This window comes from Ailuropoda melanoleuca, chromosome 14 (genome assembly GCF_002007445.2).
Source record: "Ailuropoda melanoleuca isolate Jingjing chromosome 14, ASM200744v2, whole genome shotgun sequence".
Taxonomy (NCBI): domain Eukaryota; kingdom Metazoa; phylum Chordata; class Mammalia; order Carnivora; family Ursidae; genus Ailuropoda; species Ailuropoda melanoleuca.
Window position 1 is genome coordinate 98854427 of NC_048231.1, and position 17730 is coordinate 98872156.

Sequence of the window (17730 nt, forward strand, 5' to 3'; positions counted from 1 at the left end):
AAATCACTGTAATTTAATATTCAACTTTCAATGCTAAGTGCACAGAATTCCTAAGTTGTAAATACTGTTTTGATAAAGCAAGTCTAGTGCTCTATTTGGCCATTAGGTGGTGCTTTTTCCCTTAAAAGTCTGGCACTGCTATCCTATATCATATACTCTTAACTACATCACAAGTTGCATAAAAATAGTTTTCATAAAATACAAATCGGGAGCACCTGGCTGGCTCAGTGGGTAGAACATGCAACTCTTGATCTTGGGGTCATGAGTTAAAGCCCCATGTTGGGTGCAGAGATTATTTTAAAATAAACAAACAAACAAACAAAATAGAATATACCAAAGGTTAAAGAAAAATATTTAAAAAATACAAATTGTTATTTTTCAAACCAAACAATTTATTAATACAAGTAACTTTCTAAAATGCTCAAGGTCCCACATGAATAGCTGAACTCAGAATTCTGGTCCCTAGCTTCCAACAACACTACATGCATAAGAGAAAAGAAAAACATCTTGCAAATGGCTCTTACCAAAAAAAGAGGACGGGATCAGGAGTGGTTCTGTCATTCACACAATGGTTTTCAAAGATGACCATTTGGTTACATTCAGGAATGAGGAGTTTATGTTGTGAAAATTTATACAGTAATTATAATAGGGAATATTCAGAAGAATCTGCAAATACCACCAGTGACTAATGAATAAATAAACATAAATACCTTGTTTACTAGAGAAAAAACCTGGATCTCTGTGAAAGTTAAGTCTGTTTCTCAAGTATGTGCACAGCTGCTGCAAGCAAGACACTGACTGTAATGCCAGGCGATGTTTTCCATCTCCCCCAAAGGCCAGTTTCAACAGAGATAAAAGGCTCTGAAATAAAGAAGAGCAATGAAAATGATCAAGGGAAGGTGGATGTGGAGTTTAAGTAAGGTCAAACAAATAACCAAAGGAGATAAAATAACTTGAAAAATATTTGTAAGATGAAGAAACAGAAATAGGCAAAAATGACTTACCATAATGCAAGAAGATGAGACAAAACAAGAAAATAAAATTTAAATAGAAGAGTCAGTGTTTGTTATATCTAAAATCTGTTGGTTGAATATCTATTCTGAGAGAACACATGAATTATTCCCCATTCAGGACATTAAGTTACACAGTACTTTTTTAAAAATCACAGCAAGCCTTCAGCATCTCAAAGAGCTAAATCATTTTGCCACCTTTTGGCAACCAACAGCTTTTCCTCTGCTATCTTTTGACAACTGCAACAGTATGTATTAATAGTTGCCATTCAGAGGCAACCATTCCAGCCCTGGGATTGCTGAGTGAGGGTGCTGAGGCATTATTAGCAGCTGTGGATATGCCACCATCCTAACCCGGGATCCCAAGCTCTACTATATAAACAACAGACTATCATATTGCAAAGAATCCGTCATATTTTCACAGAGTCTAATACTGTGCCTTACACGTCCTGGATAGTCAAAAAGCAATGCTATTCTCAGTTAAGGGTTACTGCTGCCCAACCGCAATTTCCAAAGTCTATTTTCCCCTTCAGGTGACCCTTAAAAGGTAAATTCAAGGTGGCCAAACTGGACCTGTATGTGTCAAATCAAACTACCTCCTATCAGAAGAACCACCACTATTGAAAGAAGTTAGAACAGAAGTGGTTTCAGGAACCAAATACTTCATTTTTTTAAATACTGTCAGTTCCTTCCTAAGGACTCCTTCTTTGCAAAATTTGTCTCACTGTAAAAAGTTCTCTATTTCAAAATCTAAAACAATTACAGAGGATACATACGTGAACAATTTTTGGCCTCTGAAGGAAAATTTCAGCAGGAAAATCTTGCATGATTACATCCTTCAATAGTTCACAGGTGTTCCAAATTAAAGTGTGGTTACTACTTCTTAAAGAGCTACAAATAAATAAGAGCATTATTTACTTTTTTTAAAAGATTTTATTATTTATTTGACAGAGAGAGAGAGCACGCGCACACACACATGCACACAAGCAGGGGGAGTGACGGGCAGAGGGAGAAGCAGGCTCCGCGCAAAGCAGGGAGCCCGATGCGGGCCTTGATCCCAGGAGCCCAGGATTCGAGACCTGAGCTGAAGGCAGATACTCAACCAAATGAGCCACCCAGGCCCCCCAGAGTTATTTTTACTTTCTTTTTTTTTAAAGATTTTGTTTATATTCGACAGAGATAGAGACAGCCAGCGAGAGAGGGAACACAAGCAGGGGGAGTGGGAGAGGAAGAAGCAGGCTCATAAAGGAGGAGCCTGACGTGGGGCTCGATCCCATAACGCTGGGATCACGCCCTGAGCCGAAGGCAGACGCTTAACCGCTGTGCCACCCAGGCGCCCCAGAGTTATTTTTTAAAAAGAGTTTACCTACACCAGATTCTAAGTAACCTAGTGGCATATGACTCTATCAACAATCCTTCTGGTCTCAGCTGAGATTTCACTTCCCCTGGGAAGCCTTCCTAGATCTTTCCCTAATCAAGAACTCTGGGGTAGGTCCTTCCTCCATATGCCTACATTTGGTACTATGGCAATTGCATATTGACTTTCTATCCCCCACTAGACCCTCCTCAAGAGCAGGCACTACACAGTATCTGCCACTGTATGCCAAGACTATCACGACACTACAAGATGAAATCAATGAAGTCAAAGGGCACATAATGCAATGAAATCTGCTAAATGGACTGGGAAGTAAGACAGAAAACGTAAAGCAAATATAGAGTTAAATTCTAGAAATTAAATTCCTTAGTGCTCTTCCCTAGTCTAGTGAATCAAGCTAGGATTCTCCTCTTATCCCAAACAGAGGACACCCCTCATCTTCTCAGACAATATGTGCCCTCCTAGGGATTCAGCAATTGTTTACCTCCCACCCCAAGAGTCCACACGCCCTCTCAGTCCAGCTCCAGTCCACTGCCCACCACCCAGAGGTGTGTACTAGAAATCATATCTCCTCCTTGAGGCCTGACTCAGAGCTGACAACAAAACCACCCCTGCCCCTTTCCCACATGGACTCTACCTCTTCAATATGTTGTTCCGAGAGAGTTTACTGATGCCTTGGAAGTGCCAGCATCAAAAAGCATTTAATAGCATCCAGCTGTTTATCTAGTCCTAACTCTAGCAAGTTGGTCTTTCTATGTCCTCTGAATATATTGTCCCCTAAGAAAGACTGCATTTATCTTTAATTTTTTCCATTTGTATTAACCAAGGGCATAAGCAATGGCCAATCAGAGAATCTGGTCAATAAGAGATGACTCATGCCACCAAGATGTATAGAAGATTCCAACCACAAAAAGAAAAAAAAAACCAAGAAAAAAAAAAAAAACGAACTTGATGTGTAGCCTGATAACAGCAAATAGGAGTTTTCTGGCTTGCTTTTTGAAACAGTGAAAATCATTCATATATTCCCATTACTACCTTTCACAGCCACTTAGTATCTTTTTTCCTGGTGAAAATGCACAGTAATAGCAACCAGATTTAATGGCTATAAATGAACCAAAATACCTGATACACATCAGGTACCATACCTTTCATTAGAGGAGAGAACATGTCTATCCGTTGTAGTCAGGGGTAGCCAAGGAAATGTAGAAAACTTCAAACACTTCACAGTCTGATTTACTGTTAATGGAACAGCAAAATTTAAGGGATCAAAGGCAACGTTGACAGACTCACAACGTTAAGAGTAAGGCTTGACCCTTAAAAGAAGTCCTCAAATAAAGTTACATCTTACACTAACCTAAAATATACCAAACAAGGACAGCTGCAAATTTGTTCCCTAACAAGATAAGTAACAGAGCTCTGTTTTTATAGTTTATCCAGAACCACATATTATTATTAGAAGGGCATTAAATACAAACTAATATTGAATCACAGAGTTTCAATTACGTTTTGTATTTTACCCTGTGGCTAACCAGAACACAGAGCTTAAATTTAACATAAAAGGAACTGGCATTTGGAGATCTTTAATTGTAGAAATTAAAAATGATATAAACTAATTATATACTATAATTAGTCATGTTCAAATATCCTAAATGGTGTTAGATGTTTAAACCTCTTTGAAGATGGCTTAAGACCATAAGGTTGAAGATCAAAAATATCAGCACTCAGGGTTAAAAGAAATCTGAGAAACCAACAGTTTTAAACTACCCCAATCAAATGATTTTTTAACAGATCTCATATTGTACAAGTTAAGGTGGCAATGCTGAGAAACAGTATCCAAGTGGCAAATATTCTTTCTGCCAAATGCTTTGAAAAGTGCATGAAATCACTGAATTTAGATAACAGCATTATTAAATTCCCAGATATAGCACCGTTGTTTCTTTTAAAAGTGCTAAGATCCAAGCAGGATTTACTTTCTAACAGAAAAGTAAGAGGGGGGTGGAGGGAACGACAGACTTATACTGCACACAAAAAGATGTGTCCAAAATAAGCCATATTGCCAATCCACAAACTGCAACTCACATAACAAATATTACCACCCCAATGGTCCCTAATGTTTTCAACAGCTGCATCCAAGTGCCCACCTTCCCAGCCCTGACATAATCTCTTCCTTCAGACATCTCTCACTGTCACTCAGTCAAGCCTTTTAATCATAAACACAAAGAAACTACCATCTCAAAAACTGAAGCTCCGTAACAAGTCTAACAAAACTTTTACAGAAAGAAAAGGTAAAGTATTTTAACAGCTAAACAAGTTTTCAGTTCTTTCTTATGCTATTATTCAACCAGAGAGTTTCTGTGAAAGCATTTCAGTAACAGAGGGCTTCCAAATGGAGTTAAATTGAATACTTGACATGAGCAGATATATTCTTGGACACAACCTTTTCATTTCAGCTGTGCAGATAATAAGCTGTTAGGTACATGCTTACTTAATTATTCCCTAACTGCATCACCCAGAACAAAGGTTTTATCCTTTCAAAGCCTCAGTGCCTTCATCAATAAAATGGAGATAGTAACAATATCAATTTCACTGGGACTCCAGTGAAGATTCATTCATTCATTCAAAGAATACATACTGAATGCCTAATACGTTTTTGGCATTATTCTGCTCACTGGGGATAAAGCAGTGTTCACAGCTATCATTAAGTTCATAACAAGGGAGACAAAAAGAGATAAATAAATATGTAATTTCAGATTATGATGTATGTTAGGAAGAAAACTAGACATAGACAGAAAGTGATCACTGGCTAGAGTCCTCAGGAAGGTCTCTCTGAGGAAGTAACATGTGAGCAGACACACAGCCAGACATGAAGAAACCTGGATGAGATTCCAGGGAGAGAGAGAGAGGTTCTAAATCAGAACTCTTCAATCAACTGGATGCTGGCATAAAGATAAATGAAGAAACCCAAATGATCCTGAGTCTTTGGCTTGGGTAACTGGATGAACAGTACCACTCAGTGAGCTGGAGAATAAATACCATGACATATATATAGTGCATGGCACCGTTCCTGACAAATCTGTGTTCAGTAGGCCCTGAGTACTACTGCCACCATCACCACCCACCTCCAAAGTTGCTCAAATGCAGTCAGAATAACATAAAATGTTACCATTTAGACTCTACAACCTAAACTAATTTGAGGAAACTGAAACACTCAGTTCACTACTGAAACATTCAAGTTGGACCACAATATGTCTTTACAACAATGAAGAAAAGTACATTAATTTCTGATTTACCAGGTCAACAGGATTACTTCTCTATTTATACACACCCTTTGGTCGTGGAGACACTTCCATCTGCTGGAAATTATTTTTGTCTTGAGGAAAATATCCTATTAAGATTTCAGGCTGTTGTGGCAATTCTGATAAGAAAATATATATTACTGTATTATTGGTTCCTTATTGCTAAAAGTGAAATTTACTCTTTTCAAATATCAACGTTTTCTCTTAAGTTTTACAATCATTTTAGAAACTAGAAAAATAAGTTTTTTTCTCTGAAGAGTCTTCCTATAAAGGAAAAAAAATGTAAACGCTGAGCCAGTTTTTAATGGGGTGTGGGTTCCCCTCCTTTTTATGGTTCACCAAATACAACTATTTGTTAGAATGAACACATCCACAACATACATAAAGAATCTGTTACAAAGTATTTATTCAAGGGCTCATCTCTGCTTCTTAGTCCATCTCCCTCCTCTCTCTTACTCCAGTTATGTAGTTCCTGACCACTTCAACTTTCATTAATATCTTTAGAGAAAAAGTTGTCAAAAACAAAGGAATCAAGAACTATCTCCCAGTATCTTTGACGATTCTCTGTCACATGTGATTACATATTCAGCAGTTTAGTTGCAATAAGAATGGGAATGCAATATTATTATTGTTATTGTTGAAAATGTGTTATTCTTGTAGAAGTAATCTGTCAAACTAGTCTCAAAAAAGAAAATCTCTGGCACCTTTTGGGCACCTTGACCAAAAAAGCAACAAATACAAATGTATGCTCCTCTGAATAACTGCAGAAGGGGGAAAAGGTCAAGCTAATGTAAGTTAAATGCGAGAAAAAGAAGTTGGGGGAGATGATTTTTTTTTTTTTAACCTAAGGTCCCTTTCCTTAGAATTAACCACTAGAACCAATATATTTCTATTTTAACAGAATGCATCAGATTGATTCCAAAGAGTTACCAGTTTGTTTGGTTTGGTAAGATGCAGAATACAGTGGAGCATCGTCTGAAGGAAGAATAAAAAGTCCATCCAGAATGCCATCAATTTCAGCCTGCAGATTTGGCTCCACATTAGAACGAAGTTTAGATAGGAATTCGACTGCACCAAGATCAACCAAATGCTGGACTGCTGGAGGATACTGAAATATGAAGAGAATCCGGAGAATAACCACATATATCAAAATTTCTACACTTTATTTTACAGTAACAAAGACACGAAATTATTTTTGGTATTTTAGATGTTCCTTTTATAAAAAAATAAATCTTGCATTGATATACCCAAAAGTAAAGAACTTCCATGTATAGGACATAGATTTATAGAAACATGCATAAACCACATAACACTTATGAGAGAAAAGCCCAGACATTGAGCACTAGAAATGCACACTGTAAACTCCTATTTTTACTTATTAAATGGATTACCTCCCTCCATGGACTCTCGCCCTATTCTCTCCTACCTCCAGCCAGTCAAAGAATGCCAAAGTAATAAACCCCTATGACTGCATAGTGACTTAGTTTTGAAAGGTTACACTTGCACATTCTTGGACACTTGACCCTGACAACCACTCTGAAGGCCGGCTGAGGGATATAAATCTGAAAAACTGATACAGAAAACGCAACTTCACATACTTGAGGTTGTTTATTAATCATGGTCTGTAACATTAACTTTAAACATGTTCTCTTTCATACAGATACACCTCATTTTTAATATGCAAATAACAGAACATAAAGAAAAACAGAATGACAAGTATCAACTTACAAAGATGATTCCAAAAATCAGAACACACCAGAACTCACTTCTGTTATTTCAGAGAACACAGTAGAGACAATGTGAGAGTCGACATTATAAATAAAAGGAAGTTGAGCATTATATACCCCGAGGAATTAAAATTCAACATCTCTGGTTGTTAAAAAAATAAAATAAAAAGTTGTAATTATTTAACTTTCAAGAAAATGTTACAATTAAGTGACTACGAAACAATAGCTCTTCTGATTTTATTTCAAAATGATCCTACCTTAACCAATCTGTTCAACAGGCTGAGAACCTCTTCTTTCACTGGAACAGACGGAAAATTGAACCATTCCAGCAAATGGAGAAAAAGTAGCCTCTCCTGAACCAGCTCATCACAGCTGATTAAGTTGTGCTCAACCTTGCAGAGAATATTCTTGAGAGCGCGTTCCCTGATCTCGGCCAGCTGATGACCTGTCAAAGTACAGCACAGAGCTATTGCCCAACTCCAAAGAGACGCCCACCCGGAATTTACCCTACCACTCAGTTATTTACGCTGGGGACCAGGGCAGGGTGAAGAGGGAAATAAATCAAATTTTTTCACAGGTGGGCCTGGTGCATTCGGGATACGAATTGCTGAGTTTACACAAAGTCCGAGATGGGTCCCCGGGGGCTGCCCCAGCGAGGCCAGGACGAGAGGGAGCCGTCTCAGGGTGGACCGGCCTCGAAAACATTACACGGCCATTCTTAGCAAGTGGCCACGACAGGAGGGCGACTGGCGCGAGGGGCAACTCAGCCTGTTACCGAGTTTCCTGATGAGCCCCGTCAAGGCCATTTCGTCCCGCTCGATCAGCCTCCGCCGGAGAATTAAACTGCCGCGCCACAGCGTCCGTCTACAATTAGTGTCCCCATGGAAACCCGGCCGGTCTGGCTGTGAGTTCCGCAATGCCGCCGAGATCCACCAGACGAACAGAAGGCACCCCCTGAGAGCTGCGGGCCCTCGCAACTCCACAGAGGCTTACAGTCTCTCTGTAATTACTACTATGCAGTTTCTAGGCAGCAGTCTTTGTCGTAAGAACCGGAAAGAATGAGGAGACAAGCAGGGAAGAGAACCCGCCCCGGCCGCGGTGCACGTCGGGAGTTGTGGTCTTCGCCCATTTGTGCTCCCCTCCCGGAATTCCGGACCCGCCACTGCACCCACCTTCCTGGGGTTCCGGCATCCCAGCGCGGGCTCCGGCGTGGGCTGCAGAAGTCCCGAAGAAGCCCAACCTGACCCTGCAAACTCGGTCTGGCCCTGCCTATTTTAATTCTCGGCTCCCAGAACTCTGCAATTTACAATGCACAGTTTGGTTTGGTTTGCATTCCCGCACACCCTTAACCGCCCATGTTACTAAAATCATTTACTTTAACTGTAAAATGTACCTGCAAAGGCAAGCAGGGTCCTCGGATACTGAAGTTCAGTACAAACAGGCAAGTCACAAAAGGAAAGGGGGGCGAGGAGGAAATAAGAGAACAGAAGAGAAAAAAAGGGGGATGTAGAAACAAAAAAATGGGGGTGAGGGTTAAGGGTGTGAATTAATATTTGAATGCCACCATAGATGGCTTTTGCACTGCACAAATAGAAAAAAAAAATTCTAAGCAGTGGTAAAGGGCAACGACAAAATTAGATTTGTTAAATCATTTGCATCACGTATGTTTTCAGTTTCCCTTAGAAAGGTATGTCAAGGCAGACATAATATCCATTCCTATTTCGCAATAAAAAAAGGAGCTTAAAATCAGAGAAGTTCCTCACCCACAGTCATACCAACTAGTAAGTAGCCAATTGAGGACCTGACCTTCATTTTCTTTAAACATTCTTAGGACTTTGCTGCTTCTGCGAGGTGCGTAGGCTAGAAAGTGGTGATATTTGACTTGGATCTTGAAGGGTACGTAGGAATTTGTTTGCCAGGCAAAGAAATGGGGTAAGGGAATTCCTCCCAGAGAAAACAGTACATGCAAAAGCAAGGATTCAGAATGGGTCTGTCTAGGTCAGGAAAAGAGCAATTCTGTGCGGCCAAATTACCTCTGGGAGGAAGACAGGAAAGTGAAGGGGCTGCTAGCATGCTAGTTATTCTCCATTTGCCCCTCTGTGGTGAATAAGAGACAGCAGTACGAAATTGGAGAGTGGGAGGGAAAAGAGGTGTGGATATTTAACCGATGTTCCACTAGTCCATACCTAAGCCTCCCTGGGCAAGATGGTGACAGTGGCTGCATTCCTCGATGCTCAGGTAAGAGAAGAGCTCTTGATGGATATTGTGCCAAACGGACCAGAAAGTGGAAACAGTTACACCAGCTGAGAAGTTTCTGTAGTTACCCAAGCATGAAGGTTGTCCTTGTGGGTTTGAAGTATCAAGGTCAAAATACATGCACATGACAGTACAGAGGGATGATGGAAATAACTTTTCAAATATATATATATATATTTTTTTTAGATTTTATTTATTTATTCGATAGAGAGAGAGACAGCCAGCGAGAGAGGGAACACAAGCAGGGAGAGTGGGACAGGAAGAAACAGGCTCCTAGCGGAGGAGCCTGACGTGGGGCTCGATCCCATAACGCCGGGATCACGCCCTGAGCCGAAGGCAGACGCTTAACCGCTGTGCCACCCAGGTGCCCCTCAAATATATTTCTAAGATGAATGTCTTAGATGATGAGACACTGAGGATGTCAGTGAGGAACGAATGATAATACTGTGTGAGAAAAATAAATTACAGTTGACTCTTGATCAACATGGATTTGAACTGCCCGGGTCCACCGATGCACAATTTTTTTTCAGTAAATATAGTACAGTATGACTGTACCATAGATGTATTTTCTCTTCCTTATGATTTTCTTAACGTTTTCTTTTTTGTAGCTTACAGTATTGTAAGAATACAGTGTGTACTACATATAACATACAAAATATGTGTTAATCAACGATTTGTTACTGGTAGGATTCGTGTCAACAGTAGACAATTGGTAGTTAAGTTTTTGGGGAATCAAAAGTTAGATGTGGATTTTTGACAGCACAGGGCTCACTGCCCCAAAACCCTGTGTTGTTCAGGGGTCAACTATAATTTAAAACAAGCATGTTGCAAGCAAAAAGGGTGTCAAAAATGAAATGATTCCTTTTTTTAATGAGATATGGTGGACATATAACATTATATCAGTTTCAGGGGCACAGCATGATTTGATATTTGTATACATTGTGAAATGACCAACCACAGTATGTCTAGTAGCCATCCATCAAAAATGGTTTTGTTTATGTTGCTTTTATTTTCTAATTTTTATTGTTATTGTTGAGCATATATTGTTTTTATAATTAGAAAAAATCAGTAAGTCCTGCCTATTACATTCAAAGCAATTATGTATCATTTTTCTATTAGACTAAGTATTGATTTGTCAATTTTTTCTCAAAGAATCAATCTTCAACTTACTAATTCTGCTAAAAAGAATACTCATACTCTAATGTATTCACTGTACTTTTATTTATTATCAGTAATTGTCTCATCCCTTCCTTAGGTTGTAGAGAGTTCCATGAATCCACAGCTAAGAAAAGCTTTAATCATGTGTCATGAGTTTAGATTTATAATGTTCCAACTATGGTTAGAACTCGCAACCATCGTGAAACTGCTGTTTTGATACTTTCAGTTTCACCCAAGATCTATTTAGGAGGAGGTTTTTTTTATCATCAAGTCTGGCCTGCCTATCCATTAGTTATTAATTTTTACTGTTACTGTATCCCAGTCAGCAACTGGGGCTTTTGTCATTATGAACTTCTATGTAGGTTTTTTAAAATGATGCCTGAGTACTTGAAAAAAATGGGCAATAGATAACTGTATGTATGTATATTTGTAGTTTTCTACTTATAATAGTTTTTGTTATATTTCTTTAAATGCTAACTTATAATAAAAACATGTTGAATTTTACCTGATGGTAAATGGCAGTCGTTCAGCTGGGAGTGTATGAATGAATTGAGAACAGAACGAAGAGTAGAGACCTTGTATGTTGGGATCTGCTTATCACAAACCATGCAACGTTATAGAGAAAAACATGAGGATCCAGGAGAGCAGGTAAAATTCTAATTATTGAGCTCTGCTTAATTATCAACCATCCTTCAACCTTTCAGTCATACCCACAAATTGCTGGCGGGCATTGCCTCAGTCTGCTATACTGGATCCTTTGGCTTAGATGAAGATATTTATACTGAAAGTCACAGAAAATATTCAGTTACTCTCCTAAGAACTCATACTACTATCTGTGGTGATTTATTCTAGGAGAAAAAGAAATGCTTTATTTTTCTTCTTGAAAAAGTCGTGCAATTTTGCTCTTCCTCACAAATTGAACATGAATTCTAATCCTTGGGGTTATATCCAGGAGGTCTGTTGGTCAGGATCATATACGCTTCCTACCCTTTATTTCTCTTACTTGACTAACTTAAAATCTCTGGTTCATAGTTATATAAGCTAAACAAACTATTACATAGAGTGCAAACCTTGGAGCCAGACATAGGTTTAAAACCAGCTTTGCAACCTTCTTAATTGCATAATTATGGGTAAGCTAATTAACTTTCTTCGTTGCAAATGAAAAAAAATTACTCAAATGAGTAAGCAAAAATGAGATTTATTACCTCTAAAAAAGGATCTGGCCTCAGAGACTCAAAAAATATTAGTATTCTTTTTTTCAACATCTTAGTCTTGCTTCCCTCAGTATGTTTGTCCCATTCTTTTGTATAACAGTCAGGATTCTCCCAAAATATATAGGGCAAGAGAGGAGTATGGTCTTCCATACTTCCAGACTTCCGTCTTTCCATATAGTGACCCAAGAAGAAAGAAAAAACCTTTCTCCCAAATCCAGATATCACATCCATGATGGGAAACCCCACCAGGATAATCATTATGAGATTGCCTAATCCCAGGTTACTTCACCCTGAATTGCAGGCAGGGTATTATAATCCTACTGCAGTTACAAGGAGTTGGGCAGAAGACTTCCACTAGGGAAAGGGGTGGGATGAACAGAAAATGTGGAGAAAATCTCGGGTAGGGGGAAAAGCCCTGATGCCTCTATAACCCCTAAACCTCAGCTTCTACAAATGGGAATTGGGGTTAAAGATAGCACCCACTGATAGGACTGTGTGAGGATCAAAGGAGATAAATCATGGAAAGCACTCATCCCAGGACCTCTGTAATATGTAGTTGCTACAAATAATAGCTATTTTAGTGGCTGCCAAACTTGAGGATGCCTCTCTGCTGTATTGATTGTTGGTGTCTCCCCCTTCCTAGAATTCATATGTTAAAATGTAATCCCCATTATGATGGTCTTAGGAGGTGGGACTTTTGGGAAGTTACTAGGTCATGAGGGTGAAGCCTCATGAATGGGACTCGTGCTTTTATAAAAGATGTTCCAGATAGGTCCCTCCCCTCTCTGCCATGTGAAGACACAGAAAAAAAGAGCCATCTATGAACCAGGAAGCTGGTCCCCAGCAGATGCTGAATTTGTTAGCACTTTGATCTTGGGCTTTCCAGCCTCTAGAACCGTAAGAAATAAGTTTCTGTTGTTGATAAGTCATCTGCATCCAGTCTGTGGTATTTGGTTATAGTAGCCTGGATGGACCAAAATAATTGTCTTTCTAGGAATCAAATGCAATGTTATATTGTATGTCAGTACTACCTGCAAGTATAACCACGAGGTAGCTCCACTGGGCAGAGGGACCTCAGAGGGACGTGGCCCAAGAAGCAGTCTTTCTGCTCATTGTGGGAGGCCTCACAGGCAGAGGCACTGGGGCCATACCCAGACACAATTTCCCGGAGAAAGGGAGTCTCTGACCCTCTTTTCCTCATTTTTCAGAGGGAAGAAATTATGGGCCCAAAGGAGAAATCCTTTAACAAGCCACCTTTACATGAATTGGGATATTAATTTATTTATCAAGACAACATGTAAAAAAGAGCAAGCAGGCAGGATTCGTAAACAAAAGGGCTCTAACCAGTAGATGTGGGGAAGTTATTCATGGTCCCCAGGGCAGGCAAACATTCTGCGTGTCTTCCAGAAAGTCACCTGAACCCCGGCGTGCCTTACTCAAGAATAAAGATCATGATTCAGGGTGCCTGGGTGGCTTGGTCAGTTGGGTGTCCAACTCTTGATTTCCGCTGGGGTCATGATCTCAGGGTGGTGGATTGAGCCCCGTTTTGTGCTCCGCACTCAGCAGGGAGTCTGTTTGAGATTCTGTCTCCCTCTGCCCTTCCCCCCACCCTATGCTCACTCTCTGTCTCTCTCTCAAAATAAATAAACCTTTAAAAAATGTTTTTTAAAAAGATCATGATTCATTAATAATTCTGATCTTTATTTGTTGTTTTTTTTTTTTTTAAGTTGGCTCCACACCCATCATGGAGCCCAATGTGCATCTTGAACTAACGACCCTGAGATCAAGACCTGAGCTGAGATCAAGAGTCAGTTGTTTAACCAACTAAGCTACCCGGGCACCCCAATAATTCTGATCTTTAAGAAGGAAAAATGGTTGTGGCTAAAGGTTTCATCCCCTACTTAAGAATTTTCATAATCATGCTCCATAATTTTGTCCTATGAATTTACATAATATTTAATTTTTAAGGGGATCATCAAATTCTAATTCATCTTCCAATACAAAAATAGAAAGGTAATAAATATTTTATGCCATTTTAAAGTGGAAGAATTCAAACAAGGTATATTCATGTTCCACTTCAAATAGCAAAGCAACATGAATTTGAACTCTGCTTTCTTTGCACAATTTAATAAATAGGGGTCTTAATTATAGATGTGGAGAAGCAGACAAGGATGTCTGCTATCACCATTGCTGTTCAACATTGTACTGGAAGTTTTATTCAGAGTAATTGGCAAGAAAAAGAAAGAAAACACATTCCAGATTAGTAAGGAAAAGTAAATCTATTTCCATTTGCAGTTGACATGACCTTACATGTAAAAAATTCTAAGGAATCCACAAGGAAACTATTAGACCAAAGGAAAGACTTTAGCTAGGTTACAGAATACAAAATGAATATACAAAATCAAATTCTATTTTTCTACACAAGCAATAAACAATCCAAAAATTAAATTAAGAAAATATTACATTTACAATAACATTAAAAAGAAAATATTTGGGAATAAATTTAACACAAATATAGGACATCTACATGGAAAACTACAAAATATCATTGAAAGACATTTTTTAAAAGATTTTATTTATTTATTTGTTAAAGAGAGAGCACAAGCAGGAGAAGCAGCAAGCAGAGGGAAAAGCAGGCTCCCTGCTGAGCAAGGAGCCCAATGCAGAACTCAATCCCAGGACCCTGGGATCATGACCTGAGCTGAAGGTAGATGCTTAACCAACTGAGCTGTCTAAGTATCCCATTGAAAGACATTTTAAAAGACCTAAATAAATAGATATCCTGTGTCATTGATTGGAAGATCTTATATTGTTAAAATGGCAATACTCCCTAAATTGAACTACATATTTAAAGCAATCTCTATCAAATACCCAGCTACCTTTCTCATAAAATGAACAAGCTTATCCATATGGAAACAATATGGATACTATTGGCTTATATTCTTGTGGAAATTAAGGGAACCGGACTGGCCAAAACAATCTCAAAAAAGAACAAAATGAAGGATTTCTGCTTCCCAGTTTCAAAACTTATTACAAAGCTACAGTAGTTAAGAGTGTGTGGTACTGACATAACGACAGACAAGTACACTCACTAATGGACTACAATTGAAAGTCCAGAAATAATCATTCATATTTCCAGTCAATTGCTTATCAATAAATGTGCCACAACAATTCAACAAGGAAAGAGTATTTTTTTGACAAATGGGACAAGTGGATATCCACATGCAAAAGAATGAATTTGGATCCATACCTCACACCATCTACAAAATGAACTCAAAATGGATCAAGGTCCTAAATGCAAGCACTTGATACTATAAAATTCTTGGGGAAAAAATAGGCATAAATTTTAATGAGTGTGAATTAGGCAATGGTTTCTTAGGCATGAAAGCAAAAACACAAGCAAAAATTTAAAAAGGTAAATTGGACATCATCACAATTTTAAATTTTTCTCCTAAGGACACCATCAAGAAAGTGAAAAGTCAAGCCAAGAGTAGGAGAAAACATTTGCAAACCATATATCTAATAAAGATCTTTTATCCAAAATATGTTAAAACAACAACAAAAATCTTTACAACTCAACAATAGCAAGACAACCCAATTTAAAAATGGGCAAAAAATCTGAATAGACAGTTTTTGAAAGAAGATACCTAAGTACTTGGCCAATAAACACATGAAAAGGCTCAGCCACTTTACATTAAAGAGCAAATGCTGCTCTCAGTGATTTCCAGGCATGGGATTTTGACTTTTGGTTATAACAAAAACAAGAAGCTGTATGTGTCATTCATTGCCTCATCATATGGCATCACCTAGTCCAAGCAATAGTACCCCCAGGAGCAGCAGTGGGATTTTGGAAATGACCAGCTGAGCAAAACCAACCTCCATATCCAGGGGTTGCAACCAGGCATTACTGACCAGGACCCTGTCAAATTGTACCAGTCCTATGGCGAGGTTGTCTCCACCAAGGTCATACTGGACAAGAGCACGAACAAATGCAAAGGCTATGGTTTTGTGAACTTTGACAGTCCTTCAGCAGCACAATAAGCTGTTAACAGTACTGAAAGCCAGCAGCTTACAGGCACAAATGATAAAGCAACAGGAACAGGACCCCACAAGTTTATACCTACCAAACCTTCCACTAGCAATAGATAAGCAAGAACTGGGAGGGGATGCTGAAGCCCTTTGGCCAGGTTATCTCCACTGGAATCCTCAGAGACACCAGTGGGACCAGCAGAGGGATTGGCTGTGCAAGAAATGAGTCCACAGAGAAGTGTGAAGCCATCATCACCCATTTTAATGGAAAACATATTAAAGCACCTGCTGGAATACCAGCTCCATCTGATCCCTTGCTTTGCAAATTTGCTGATGGTGGTCCAAAGAAATGTCAGAACCAAGGATAATCTTTGCAAAATGGACAGGCCTGGCCAAGGAATGCAGATGCAAGTGGTATAGCCTTGACCTATGACCCCACCATAGCTCTTCCGAATGGGTTCCCCAGCTCCTTATAACATCACCCCCAACAGGATGCTTGCTTAGTCTACACTCTCCCCCTATCTTACATCTCCTGTGTCTTCAAATGAGAGAGTGACTCAGACATCTCTTCTACAAGCACCTAATCCATCTTGGATACACCACCAATTATATCTCATGCAGCCTTCAGCTTCAGTTCTGTCACCTGGGATGGATCACCCCATTTCTCACCAGCCTGCCTGCATGGTGGGACCTCTTACCCAGCAGATGGGTCACCACTTCCTCAGCAGCTCAGACACATACATGCCCATGGCTGCCACTACGCAAGGAGCTCACATCTCCCAGTACCCCCTGTGCCTTCTGCTAGTGTTTCAGCAGAGGGGAGCAGTGGCCAGCAACATCAAGTTTTGCTGGATGCTTCCTCAGACAATGGGGTTTACTCTTTCCAGTTCAACAAGTAACAGTGTGGTCTGGAGCCGAATGCACAATGTCTCTGAGGTATTCTGTACAAATAAATTGGAGATGCAGATGCCCCCAGACTCCAGAGGGCTAACTAGGAATACACACCATCCAGTGGCCCTGCTCAGGACTAACACTAGGTCATCGTTTTTCACAGGCCTGGGCCTGGAAGAAGAAATCTCTGCACCCCTGCCCTCCTTTTATTCCTCCATTCCTGAGGGAGCCTAGGGGAACCGGCACTTTTTGTGTGTGCTGCATTCAAGGAGATGAAAAGAATTTTTTTTTCCTTCTTTTGCCAAGAAAGTTGTAGATTTTGTTCTTAACTGCAACATACTCTTCCCAGATCCCCCCCCGCCCCGCCAAACAAAAACAGAAACGCATGAAAAGATGTGGAACATCATTAGTTTTCAAGGAAATGCAAATCAAAAAACCAAAATAGGATACCCCTTCACCCTCTCCAGGTTGGCTATAATCAAAAATAGGGGAAATAGCATTGTTGGCCAGGATGTGGGGAAATTGGAATCCTCACACACTGCTGCTGGGGGTGTAAAATTGTGCAGCCACTGTGATAAACAGTCTGGCAGTTCCTCAAAAAGATAAACATAGAATTAACATATGACTCAGCAATTCTACTCCTGGATATATACCCAAAAGAACTGAAATAGTCAACAGTTCCTCAAAAAGGGAAACACAGAGTTACTATGTGACCCAGCAATTCTACTTCTAGGTATGTGCCCCCAAAATGAAAACATGTACTCACAAAAACTT

The 17730-nt window shown here is 39.5% G+C and overlaps 1 protein-coding gene and 1 pseudogene across 1 annotated transcript in view; one reads left to right on the forward strand and one right to left on the reverse strand.

The window, feature by feature from the left end:
* The window catches only part of RTTN (rotatin), a 145905-nt gene extending 137440 nt beyond the window's left edge, over positions 1-8465 (reverse strand). Inside the window, exons 1-7 of the mRNA XM_034642215.1 lie at positions 8184-8465; positions 7666-7853; positions 6612-6789; positions 5711-5800; positions 3531-3621; positions 1787-1901; positions 711-861 (exon numbers count right to left, since the gene is read on the reverse strand). Coding sequence (XP_034498106.1) covers positions 711-861; positions 1787-1901; positions 3531-3621; positions 5711-5800; positions 6612-6789; positions 7666-7853; positions 8184-8214 — 844 coding nt within the window. The 5' untranslated portion in view covers positions 8215-8465. The remainder of the gene's footprint in view (positions 1-710; positions 862-1786; positions 1902-3530; positions 3622-5710; positions 5801-6611; positions 6790-7665; positions 7854-8183) is intronic.
* A 7276-nt stretch (positions 8466-15741) lies between these two features.
* LOC100474693 lies at positions 15742-16964 on the forward strand (annotated as a pseudogene).
* Positions 16965-17730: the final 766 nt, after the last annotated feature.